Below are 12,509 nucleotides of genomic sequence, written 5' to 3'. Positions count from 1 at the left end.
GTATTCATAATTGCTCTTTAACTAAGCAAACATGTATTTTATCCTTAGACTCGATTATTCCGATAGAATACTAATGGCAGAAATACTGCATACAAATTCTTATTTGTGACACGTCTGTTCAATGTCACTTCAGAAATAAAGTGAGAACAAGTAATTCATAGCATAGTGTAGCGATTATGTATGAAATAAGAATTGTAATTAATTTAGGATAAAGTAATAAGCGACGTTTGCGTTACTTCCGGTTTATCGTAAAATTTGATTTGATTGTTAAACTCAAACTAATGTCTCGAAAAGGGCACCACGTAAAATTTTTCAAGTTTAACTTGAGGTGAAATGACGACAAACCTTTTTAAATCAGTCTCATGACCTGTAGGTTGCTACACTCTATTGCATTTTGAGTCCTAGGTTACAGAGGTGGACTCAAATTCAGAACACACACAAAATATGGCCACGAGTGGAATTTTATTGTATATTTAATGAAACACACAACTATAACTACAAACTACAAAAAGAAAATAATACTAAGGGTAAACAAAAGAAAGAAAATAAGGTGTACGAAAATGGAAAAGAGGACATCGTGTGTGGTCGCTGGGCTAAACTAAATGAGCGTGTGGGATTTTGTATGAAGCTAGTAATTTCCCCACAATTATTACGCACTGATGTTGTACATCATAGTAAGGATTGCAGTGTCGACTCAAGAACGCAGATCAGCTGGTCTTTGGGGTGGTCTTCCTCCGGACCTCAGGCGGAAACGAAGAAGGTTCGGTTGAAGAAAAACAGGACGCACAAAAATAAAAAGAAATAGGAAAGGAAAGTTGTTGTCCCATTTGGGATGCGCTCATAACTTCCCTGCCGGTTGACCTGGTGGCGGGCCGAGCTCTGGCCCTCAGAGGCGTGCGGGATCCGTCCGGGATGCCGGCAGCTGCTCGTTGAGGCCCCGCCGACCGATCGTGGCGAGGGAAAGCGATCGGAGCCGCATGGTCGACTTCTTCGATTGAAAACACCGCCAGCTTGGTTGCGGTGGGCGTTCGCGCAAGTGCCGGCACCCGAGGACAAAAAGGGAACAAAAAAAGGGGGAGGGGTGGCCGGAGGCCACCTTAGCGGATGAGCTCCCAGCACAGGTACGAGGAGAAGGGAAAAAAAGCCTCAACTCAACTCCAACTCTAGTTCTCCCCAACTCTGAAAAAGGTGTGAGTTTAGAGTTAAATAACCCAGGGGTGGGGCGGGGCGGGGCGTAGGAAGAGGGAGTGCCAACTTGGAGAAGACCACGCCCACCAGCCTGAATCCTGTCTACAAATTTGAGTAAATAGGTTTTAAAATAATAATCTCAAACACTCCCAATTTTGTAGTCTCTGTGACGCCTCAAAGTTGCGGTATGCATGTCCGCTACAATAGCATTTTTATAGAATAACTGAAAACGTAGTTTCGATTGGTTTTGAAGGGCCAATAAACTAAGCCCCAAACCCACCCACCACCCTTGATGATTGGCTTTGATGATGCAAAGTTTTTGATCAGCCCCCGAGTTTTCCGAGGTTCAATGCACTTGTTGATCAAGTTTGTTTTGATAAATAAATATGGAATTAAAATTTATTAAATATATAAATGCAGCACATAATATGTGGATATTAATTTAATATAGATATTATATATATCCATCCATTTTCTGAGCCGCTTCTCCTCACTAGGGTCGCGGGCGTGCTGGAGCCTATCCCAGCTGTCATCGGGCAGGAGGCGGGGTACACCCTGAACTGGTTGCCAGCCAATCGCAGGGCACATAGAAACAAACAACCATTTGCACTCACAGTCATGCCTACGGGCAATTTAGAGTCTCCAATTAATGCATGTTTTTGGGATGTGGGAGGAAACCGGAGTGCCCAGAGAAAACCCATGCAGGCACAGGGACAACATGCAAACTCCACACAGGCGGGGCCGGAACCCGGGTCCTCAGAACTGTGAGGCTGACGCTCTAACCAGTCGGCTAGAGCGTCATATATATATATATATATATATATATATATATATATATATAATTTTTTTTTTATGTTGTTGGTAAAATGACTCGAAAGGACTCGAAACTCAAAGTGGGACTTGGGACTTGAGGGCAAAGACTTGAGACTTGGTCCCCCCTTTGTTGATCATAAACGTCCTCATCTACATGTGCTTAGCGAGTCGTGAGCCGAACTGGATTTCTTTTTGCGGATCTCTTTCTCATCAAGAAGTTGAAGTACAACGCTTTTAGTCTTCGCTGCAATTGATGGCCGCTGTACGTTTTCCGTCTCAGCTGCGGTGTTCATACGATTAAACGATTAAATACATCGCTTTCAAAATCTGTCAACTGACATGGTCCAATAGTGGTAGGTCAGGCACTACATTTCGATTCAATGCCTGCATCAGACAACGGTTTTGCCCAACATGACACCAACCTAAATTGTTTATTTATTTGGTTCAATTCTTATTCCACGAATGCAATATTAACCAGTGTACCGTGTTTTAAGTAGGTCTTTTTTTTTAGATATAGTAAAGTGTATTCTTGCAAAAAATGTGGGGGTTTAGTACCCCTTTAAAAGTGTTATTTACATTTTCATAGTGTAGTATGAAATGCGGTTATCATAAAGTCTTAAGTGTAATCAGTATTTTCATGTAGTCATAAGTCTGCTCTCATAGCATAATTAATAAAATAATTAATGATTTCTCTAATATACATGAGCGACCCTAACGGGACTTTGCATCTGGCAGGCTAGCAGAGGAGCGGTAACGTCTCGCCATGCACCGAGCCGGAACGTCATCATCACTTGTTTTGTTGAGCCTCATGTTGGCTAAAGTCGTGTCAGTGGGGGCCGTCGCCGCCTCCTGGAACAACACGCTGCACAACAACAGTAAATGTGGCGGCAGCACCGACTGCAAGGACGGCGTCATCTTGTCGCAGTGGCGGCCGAAGGACCCCGGCCTCCCGGACCGCATAGCCAGGGCCACCATTTATTTTGTGGGCTTGGCGTACATGTTTCTGGGTGTTTCCATCATTGCCGACCGCTTTATGGCATCCATCGAGGTCATCACATCCCAGGAGCGACAGATCACTGTAAAAAAAGCCAACGGGACGAAGTTCACAACCACCGTGCGCATCTGGAACGAGACCGTGTCTAACCTGACTCTCATGGCGCTGGGTTCATCCGCTCCGGAAATCCTGCTCTCTGTCGTCGAGATTTGCGGTCATAACTTTGACGCCGGCGAACTGGGGCCCAACACCATCGTGGGAAGCGCCGCCTTTAACATGTTCGTCATCATCGGCCTTTGCGTTTATGTCATTCCCGACGGAGAGACCCGCAGGGTCAAGCACCTCCGAGTGTTTTTCGTCACGGCCACCTGGAGCGTCTTTGCCTACACATGGCTCTACCTCATCCTGGCCTACTTCTCTCCGGGCATCGTGGAGATTTGGGAGGGGCTCCTGACCCTCTTCTTCTTTCCCGTTTGTGTCAGCTTTGCGTACGTGGCTGACCGGCGCCTCCTGTTCTACAAGTACGTGTACAAGCGTTACCGAGCTGGAAAGCGCAGAGGGGTGATCATCGAAACCGAGGGTGAGCCGGAGCTTCCCTCCAAAGCCAACGTCAAAAAGCCGGCCTGCGACAGGGAGCCGTTTGATGCCGAGCTGGGCGTTGAGGTGCCAGCGGAAGACGGCCAGGCGGGGATGGCGAAGGAGTTGAAACTGAAGTATCCCGATAAGGAGACGCAGCAGCTAATGAAGCTAGCCACCTGCCGCGGTTTAACACAGCAGGAGAAGAGTTGTGCGTTCTACTTCTGCCATGCCTCGCAGATCACGACAGGGACCGACAACATCCCGAAAAAGGAGTCGGCCGCCGACCTGAACCAGAGAGTCACTCGGTGCGACTTAACATCTCAGATGTCAGAAAATGACCGGTCCGCTAAGGTGTTCTTCCAGCCAGCGGTCTACCAGTGCTTAGAGAACTGCGCCAGCGTTGCGCTGAATTTGTGTCGAGGAGGAAATCTGAGCACAACCGTTGCTGTCGACTTTCAGACGCAAGATGGCACCGCTAAAGCTGGTTCAGACTTTGGCTTCACAAAGGGAACGGTAGTGTTCAGAGCCGGCGAGACACAAAAGGAAATCCGTATCAACATCATCGACGATGACATCTTTGAGGAGGAGGAGCACTTCCTGGTCCACTTGAGCGGCGTGAGGGTCCTGTCCGCCGCCAGCGGAGCGGCGACGGACAGCGACAGCCCAGCGGGTTTGGGTTTGCTCTGCACAGCCACAGTCACCATCTTTGACGACGACCACGCGGGCATCTTCACCTTCGAGGAGCCCACGGTGACCGTGAGTGAGAGCGTCGGCGTGATGGAAGTCAGAGTGGTCCGGACCGCGGGGGCTCGGGGAGCTGTGGCCGTGCCGTACAGAACCATCGAGGGGACCGCCAAAGGTGGCGGTGAAGACTTTGAAGACACTCACGGTGTCCTGGAGTTTGACAACGATGAGATCTGGTGAGTAGAAATTGTGTGTGGCGCTTTCCGTGTAAGGAGATGAGACCACACTTGACTCGGCTGATGGTGTGTTCCTCTTAAGCCCGACCCTCGACCTAATTCACTGACCAATCAGTCGCTGGGTTTCTTCTTTACAACGTAGTGTTATCCTCTTCCTGTTTGTGTTTCAGTAAAACGCTGCAAATCAACATCATCGATGACGAAAAGTACGAGAAGAACAAAAGTTTTTGGGTGCAGATGGACGAGCCGCGACTTCTGGAGATGAGCCAAAGGAAAGGTGGGAGTGTTGCCTTTCTCACCTCTTACCTTGCCCCTTGTCCACTAACCACCTCCGCTAACCTCACAGCTTTGCACCAGTGCAGGGCAATATCAAACCACAACTCATCCATCAATGTTCTACCAAATTGAAATAAGATGCTAAGTTGGAATGGTGTACCATTGGTGGGCTGGGCTTTTGTAAAGTTATGAAGATTTGTTTTTCTTTTCTTTTTTAATTGAATCTTTCTCCTCTGTCCTCCACACTTTCACAGGGCTTAAATGGTTTACATCCTTTTTAACATGTCATAGCACATTTTTCTGAGCTACTCTTGAAAGCATCTCGAACAGTTGCTGGGCAGGAGATCAATATCACAAAAAGACTTTCACTAGAAATAGGAGTGTTAAGGTAAATCTTAGGGAGTGTTTTAGGAGAATTGAAACAATTTAGGTCACTTTTATGACTATTACTACTATTACTAGGACTATTGCAATATTAGTCTTTCGAACTGCTCTAAGTGCTAGAGGACTCTGCATCTTTTTGCACAATTGTCAAAAAAAATTCAAAATGTACCAGCATTACCAGATAACGAGCAACCCTTTACTGCTCAGTGACTGTCTTTTTTTTTTTTTTTGTCAATGTCTTTCTGTCTCCAAAGTGTTCTTTGTCAATTGACTGTCTGTTGTCGTACTAGAGCAGCTCCAACTACCGGAGACAAATTCCTTGTGTGTTTTTTGGACATACTTGGCAAATAAAGATGATTCTGATTCTGATTTTACAAAGTATTTGAATACATATAGGAGTGTTTAGGCCACAATTAAGAAATATGTGAGTGCATCTAGGACTATCTGAGTTACTTTTAGAGAGTATTTCAGTGATTTAGGATTAGTAACTTGGGAGTATTTTAATATATGTACAAATGATAAGGTAACTTTTAGGGAGCATTTAGGTAGGTTTAAAAGGATTTTGGGCCATTTAGATAACATTTCATTATGTTTGGTATTCATATAAATAATGAGACTTCATCAGTTGATTTACTGAGTGCTTATGTTGGTTAAAGACCATTTCAGTAGGTTTACAGAGTACGTACAGTTACGGACCTTTTAGGGAGTATTTCCATAGATATAGGAATATTTAATGTTCGGGGGCTTCAGGAGGCTTACATATGGGAGCCCAGAATTTGATGCTACCACTTTGCTGATACCGATGCTGATCATTCAGAACTCAGAAAAGAGAGAGGGAAAAGCCGTTTTTTCAGATGATTCATTTAGAGACGTTATCAACTATGTTGTCTAAGTGAAAAAAAACATCCAAATGTTTGGTCTTTTGCCGGCAACCATCTTTGTTTTTTTGTGTCAAACCTGCAGCCTTTTAAGTTCATGCCTGTTTTCTTTCCTGTTTGCGGACGACAACTTTAGCTGTCCTGCTTCGAGAAGTTGGTAAGATACCTTTCCTTTTGCATTTCTTTTTTTTTCTTTTTAAAATGTTTTGGAAGTTTTTTTGTAGTTTTTTTTTAAAAAAAGCTTTGTTGAAAATGAAGCTAAACCGTTTTTTTCCCCCCACTTTATTTTCTTTTTAGGTGGATTCATTCGAACAGGTGGGTAAAAGAATAAAAAAGGAAGGACATTTTGTCCCATGATGAGTGATATCATGTTTTGTTTTGACAGACAAGCAATTGTTCGGTAAGAGCGCTTTCATCCCTGGCTGCTTGGTAGCGGCCCCCGGACCGGCCGCAACGCTACATGAACCATGTGCCCACTTCCCTGACTCCTTTTTCTCTTCCTTTTTATCACAACATCCTCACAACATCCTCACTTCCTTGTCACCATCGGACAGGCAAAGACGTCTACAGAAAGCTACAACCGCAAGAACAACCGAACCCCTCTTCCATTGTTAGCATCTCAGGTACAGCATTTCCTGCTGCATGTCCCCCGGCATGTCCATCCCTCCGGGGACTTTTCAGTGTACGTGTGTGTCTGTCAGAGGGAGCTGAGGACTTGGGGACAAAGGAGGAAGAGGAGCGGCGCGTCGCACGGATGGGTCGACCGATGTTGGGCGAACACGTCAAACTGGAAGTCGTCATTGAGGAGTCGTACGAGTTTAAGGTGTCACCTTAACAAAATCATCTCATGTGTGACGTCTGAACACATAAATCACTCAGCTGACTCTGAGGTAGTTCATGTCAGACACTTGTTTGTGCGTCTTGACACGATCGCGGCATCTTTGCGCGTGTGTCAGAGCGCAGTGGACAAGGTGCTGAAGAAGACGAGACTGGCCGTGCTGGTGGAAACGACGTCGTGGCGAGAACAATTTGTGGAGGCCATCACAGTCAGCGCAGGTAAACAACTTGAAGCAGATGAAGTGGTCCAGTCTGAAAGTTGGGCTCGTCTTTGTCGTGTCTAGGCGGTGGCGACAACGACGACAGCGGCAGTGGAGGTGGAAAGAAGCTGCCCTCCGCTCTGGACTACGTCCTGCATTTCCTGACCGTCTTCTGGAAGCTTCTGTTCGTGTTGGTCCCACCCACTGACTACTGGAACGGCTGGGCGTGCTTCGTGGTCTCGATCGTGGTTATCGGCATCCTGACGGCGGTCATCGGGGACCTGGCATCGCACTTCGGCTGCACGGTGGGTCTGAAGGACTCGGTCACAGCTGTGGTGTTTGTTGCACTGGGCACATCAGTACCTGGTAGGTTGCCGCTCACCTGCGAAGCATGACAATGGCGTGTGAAGCGTGGCCGAGGTGTGACACCTTCACGGAATCTCGTGTCTTCCTCAGATACCTTCGCTAGCAAGGCGGCGGCCAGCCAGGACCAGTACGCCGACGCCTCTATCGGCAACGTGACAGGAAGCAATGCCGTCAACGTGTTCCTGGGCATCGGTGTGGCCTGGTCCATCGCTGCCATTTACCACTACTCCAAAAACCAGGTGTTCAGGGTGGACCCGGGAACGCTAGCTTTCTCAGTCACCCTCTTCACCATCTTCGCCTTCATCTGCATCGCCGTCCTCATGTACCGGCGCCGACCCGAGATCGGTGGAGAACTGGGCGGACCGCCGCTCGCTAAGACGGTGACTGCCGGCTTGTTCTTCAGCCTGTGGTTGATGTACATCTTCCTGTCCTCGCTCGAGGCCTACTGCCACATCCGCGGCTTCTGACGCTGCCTTCGGCTGTTCGTACATCCTGAGGTATCGGACCATCGTCACGTGGACTCCAAAAATGTCGGGTCCCATCACCTTCGCCTTTTTTTATTCCTGTTCCCACATGCACGCACCTCTCTTGTCGGAATGATATCATGTCTGCAGCAAGAAGGCCACCTCCAGGAACACACGGACGGACGGACGTTGATCAACGGGAATGATGCCACAATGGAAGAACGTTCTTCCGTCTTCATTCATGTGGAATTTTGGTGGTTTTTCCAAATTATGCATCTGCCTCACAGTTCTGAGGACCAGGGTTCAAATCCGGCTATGTGGAGTTTGCATGTTCTCCCCGTGCCTGCGTGGGTTTTCTCCGGGCACTCCAGTTTCCTCCCACATCCCCCCCAGAAAAACATGCATGCTAGGGTAATTGAAGTCTCTAAATTGCCCCTAGGTGTGAATGTGAGTGCGAATGATTGTTTGTTTATGTGTGCCCTGCGATTGGCTGGCAACCAGTTCGGGGTGTACCCCGCCTCCTGCCCGATGATACCTGGGATAGGCTACAGCACTCCCGCGACCCTTGCGAGGATAAGCGGCTCAGAAAATGGATGGATGGATGAAATCATGATGAACTCGTAATCATCCATCCACAAAATGAATGTAAACACATTTGTCATTTCAATTTACTGGATAAATGTTGGCACTTTTTTTTTTTTTTTTTTTTTTTTTTAAAGAGACCTTTTCACATGCCCATCCATGTCAAGCGCAAGAGCAATCAATCATTTGTTTGTGTTGATTTGATTTGTGGTCAAATAATAAATCAGTATACAATTTGTATCCTGTTCTCGTTGATGCAAAATGGTGTATCTGTATGCCTTTGTGCTGGAACAGTTCTGCTGTGCAACAGGTGAGTTTGAAATACTCTCTCTGCTTATTTTTTTATTTTTATGATGTTTATTGAAAATGCAGCCAGACAGAAAAGGGTTTTAAGGGACAGACAGAGGGACAGAGCGAACATGGGGAATAGGAGTGTGAAGCACAGCAGAACAATAGTTACAGTCTAAATATTTGACAACAAGTAATGCTACAACAGTCAAATCGTGTTCTTATTTGTGGATGGGTGGGAGGGCACACACCCAGTGAGGACATGCAACAACTAACCAATAGAACAAGATGCAAGAGGAGAGAAAAGGGCAGGACAGGATATGGGAAATGAGCAAGGTAGTGCTACTGATGAGTGGTGTGGTGGAATGCTTTTTGTAATGTCTAAACACCTATTCTCCTTGATAAATTGTTGGTAATTATGGAAGCATATCTATGACGTATACTGTATCTGTGCCATCAGCAGTGATGCCGGTAAGGTGTGACAAAGTACGCATTACTCCAGAAATGCGGCCCGATGACGTCATAAGTAATCTAACGTGTTACTTTTTATATAAGAGTCGTCAGATTAGAGTTACTTTGGTTTTTGCCACAATAGTTATTTTTTTGATCTTAAGATTCAGATTTTGAAATGCTATGGATTTTAACACATCCTATTTACTACTACTACTACTACTTAGTCATCTACAGATATTGACATTTGACAAAGGAACGTGAGGAAATTCAATAACCAAGACACTTGATTCAGTCGAGGTGCATGTCTAAAGTGTAGATCAATTTCAGCCTTTGTTTTTGTAATGACGAATAAAACAAAGGAAACACACTATATTCTTTATTATTCCTAACTAAAATGCACACAACGAATAATTACAATATCGAATAAAGGCCAAATATTTATAAACGAGGCCCTCTGGGAGAGTGACGTCATCTGTCATCATAATCAACTCACGTGTACCCAAGCAGCCAGAGGTGCAAACAAAATGGAGGGGGACGAGAGTTTGGTATTCAGAAGCTGGAAATACAATCAATGTTTTGATTGTATTAAGGTCCGTTGTACAACCCCAATTCCAATGAAGTTGGGACGTTGTGTTAAACATAAATAAAAACACATTACAATGATTTGCAAATCATGTTCAACCTATATTGAATTGAATAGACTACAAAGACAAGCTATTTAATGTTCAAACAGATAAACTTTATTGTTTTTAGCAAATAATCATTAACTTAGAGTTTTATGACTCCAACACATTCCAAAAAAGCTGGGACAGGTGGCAAAAAAGACTGAGAAAGTTGAGAAATGCTAATCAAACACCTGTTTGGAACATCCCGCAGGTGAACAGGCTCATTGGGAACAGGTGGGTGCCGTGATTGGGTAGAAAAGGAGCTTCCCTGAATTGCTCAGTCATTCACAAGCAAAGATGGAGCGGGGTTCATCTCTTTTGAAGAAGTGTGTGAGAAAATAGTCGAACAGTTTAAGGACAATGTTCCTCAATGTACAATTGCAAGGAATTTCGGGATTTCATCATCTAACGGTCCATAATATCATCAAAAGGTTCAGAGAATCTGGAGAAATCACTACATGTAAGCGGCCAGGCCGAAAACCGACATTGAATGCCCGTGACCTTCGATCCCTGAGGCGGCACTGCATCAAAAACCGACATCAATGTGTAAAGGATATCACCGCTTGGGCTCAGGAACACTTCAGAAAACCAAGGTCAGTAAATACAGTTCGGCGCTACATCCATAAGTGCAACCTGAAACTCTACTATGCAAAGCAAAAGCCATTTATCATAAACGCCGCCGGCTTCTCTGGGCCCGAGCTCATCCAAGATGGACTGATGCAAAGTGGAAAAGTGTTCTGTGGTCCGACGAGTCCACATTTCCAATTGTTTTTGGAAATTGTGGACGTCGTGTCCTCCGGGCCAAAGAGGAAAAGACGCATGGACGCTGTTATGGACGCATCTGTGATGGTACGGGGCTGTGTTAGCGCCAATGGCATGGGTAACTTACACATCTGTGAAGGCGCCATTAATGCTGAAAGGTACATACAGGTTTTGGAGAAACATGCTGCCATCCAAGCAGCGTCTTTTTCATGGACACCCCTGCTTATTTCAGCAAGACAATGCCAAACCACATTCTGCACGTGTTACAACAACGTGGCTTCGTGGTAAAAGAGTGTGGGAGCATTATGAAGCGTAAAATACGACAACGGAGACCCCAGACTGTTGAAGAGCTGAAGCTGTACATCAAGCAAGGATGGGAAAGAATCCCACCTACAAAGCTTCAACAATTGGTGTCCTCAGTTCACAAACGTTTATTGAATGTTGTTAAAAGAAAAGATGATAAACACAGTGGTAAACATGACCTTGTGCCAGCTTTTTTGGAACGTGTTGCAGCCATCAAATTCTAAGTTCATGATTATTTGCTAAAAACAATAACGTTTATCAGTTTGAACATTAAATATCTTGTCTTTGTAGTGTATTCAATGAAATATAGGTCGAACATGATTTGAAAATCATCGTATTCTGTTTTTATTTATGTTTAACACAATGTCCCAACTTCATTGCAATTGATGTTGTACACTATGTACTGGCAACAAAGTACTGTCAAGCTATAAGAACACAACGTCTAATTTCAAAAAACATTTGGAGTCACGGGCAGCACGGTGGCCGACTGGTTAGAGCGTCAACCTCACAGTTCTGAGGACCCGGGTTCAATCCCCAACCCCGCCTGTGTGGAGTTTGCATGTTCTCCCCGTGCCTCTGTGGGTTTTCTCCGGGCATGCCAGTTTCTTCCCACATCCCAAAAACATGCATTAATTGGAGACTCTAAATTGCCCGTAGGCATGAGTGCGAATGTTTTTTTTGTTTCTATGTGCCCTGCGATTGTCTGGCAACCAGTTCAGGGTGTACCCCGCTTCCTGCCTGATGACAGCTGGGATAGGCTCCAGCACGCCCGCGACCCTGGTGAGGAGAAGCGGCCCAGAAAATGGATGGATGGATTTGGAGTCACACCACAGTACATTGAAACTCCCACCAGGTTGTAAGAAGGGTTAGTGTTCTCTGTCAATTGACTGTCTGTTGTCGTACGAGAGCGGCTCCAACTACCGGAGACAAATTCCTTGTGTTTTTTCGACATACTTGGCAAATAAAGATGATTCTGATATTGTGTGTGTGTATAATGTGATTAGCGGCTATGCCCCACAGGTAGGATGTGACCTAGAGGTGAAAGAGAAATTCTGGAAGGAGCTAGACGAAGTAATTCTGAGCATCCCAGACAGAGAGAGAGTCGTGATTGGTGCAGATTTTAATGGACATGTTAGTGAAGGAAACAGGGGTGATGAAGAAGTGATGGGTAAGTACGGCATCCAGGAAAGAAACTTGGAGGGACAGGTGGTGGTAGACTTTGCAAAAAGGATGGAAATGGCTGCAGTGAACACTTTTTTCCCAGAAGAAGCAGGAACATAGGGTGACCTACAAGAGCGGAGGTAGAAGCACAAAGGTGGATTACATCTTGTGCAGACGATGTCATCTGAAGGAGGTTACTGACTGTGAGGTAGTGGTAGGGGAGAGTGTGGCTAGACAGCATAGGATTGTGGTGTGTAAAATGACTCTGGTGGTGGGGAGGAAGATTAGGAAGACAAAGGCAGAGCAGAGAACCATGTGGGGGAAGCTGAGACAGGAAGAGTCTTGTGCGACAGGTTATCGGTGGACAGGTGGAGCTGCCATAAGACTGGACCACTA

General features: G+C 45.7%; 1 protein-coding gene across 23 annotated transcripts; it reads left to right on the top strand.

Moving 5' to 3' along the window:
• The first annotated feature begins 2,983 nt into the window (after window positions 1-2,983).
• On the top strand, window positions 2,984-7,902 carry LOC133403708 (sodium/calcium exchanger 1-like). 23 transcript variants are annotated; one of them, XM_061678863.1, is made up of 10 exons: window positions 2,984-4,494; window positions 4,665-4,771; window positions 6,169-6,189; window positions 6,330-6,347; window positions 6,418-6,432; window positions 6,587-6,655; window positions 6,734-6,855; window positions 6,989-7,082; window positions 7,154-7,435; window positions 7,526-7,902. In XM_061678863.1, the coding sequence occupies exons 1-10, from the start codon at window positions 2,999-3,001 to the stop codon at window positions 7,900-7,902; spliced, it is 2,601 nt and encodes an 866-aa protein (XP_061534847.1). In that variant the 5' UTR covers window positions 2,984-2,998. The 23 variants fall into 23 exon arrangements, with proteins under 23 accessions (XP_061534847.1, XP_061534845.1, XP_061534846.1 ...); XM_061678861.1 differs by having other exon boundaries at window positions 6,989-7,088; XM_061678862.1 differs by lacking the exon at window positions 6,418-6,432.
• The last annotated feature ends 4,607 nt before the right edge of the window (window positions 7,903-12,509 follow it).

This window comes from Phycodurus eques, chromosome 6 (assembly GCF_024500275.1).
Source record: "Phycodurus eques isolate BA_2022a chromosome 6, UOR_Pequ_1.1, whole genome shotgun sequence".
NCBI classification, from domain to species: domain Eukaryota; kingdom Metazoa; phylum Chordata; class Actinopteri; order Syngnathiformes; family Syngnathidae; genus Phycodurus; species Phycodurus eques.
This window is presented reverse-complemented; position numbering and strand designations above follow the sequence as displayed.

Excerpts from the sequence above, each read along its gene's own strand:
- LOC133403708 (XM_061678882.1), top strand. The coding sequence starts at position 2,999 with ATGTTTCTGGGTGTTTCCATCATTGCCGACCGCTTTATGGCATCCATC. Across the intron at positions 4,495-4,664 it reads TTTGACAACGATGAGATCTG|TAAAACGCTGCAAATCAACA; the intron begins GTGAGTAGAAAT and ends TTTGTGTTTCAG. Across the intron at positions 6,447-6,576 it reads TGTTCGGTAAGAGCGCTTTC|CATCGGACAGGCAAAGACGT; the intron begins ATCCCTGGCTGC and ends CTTCCTTGTCAC.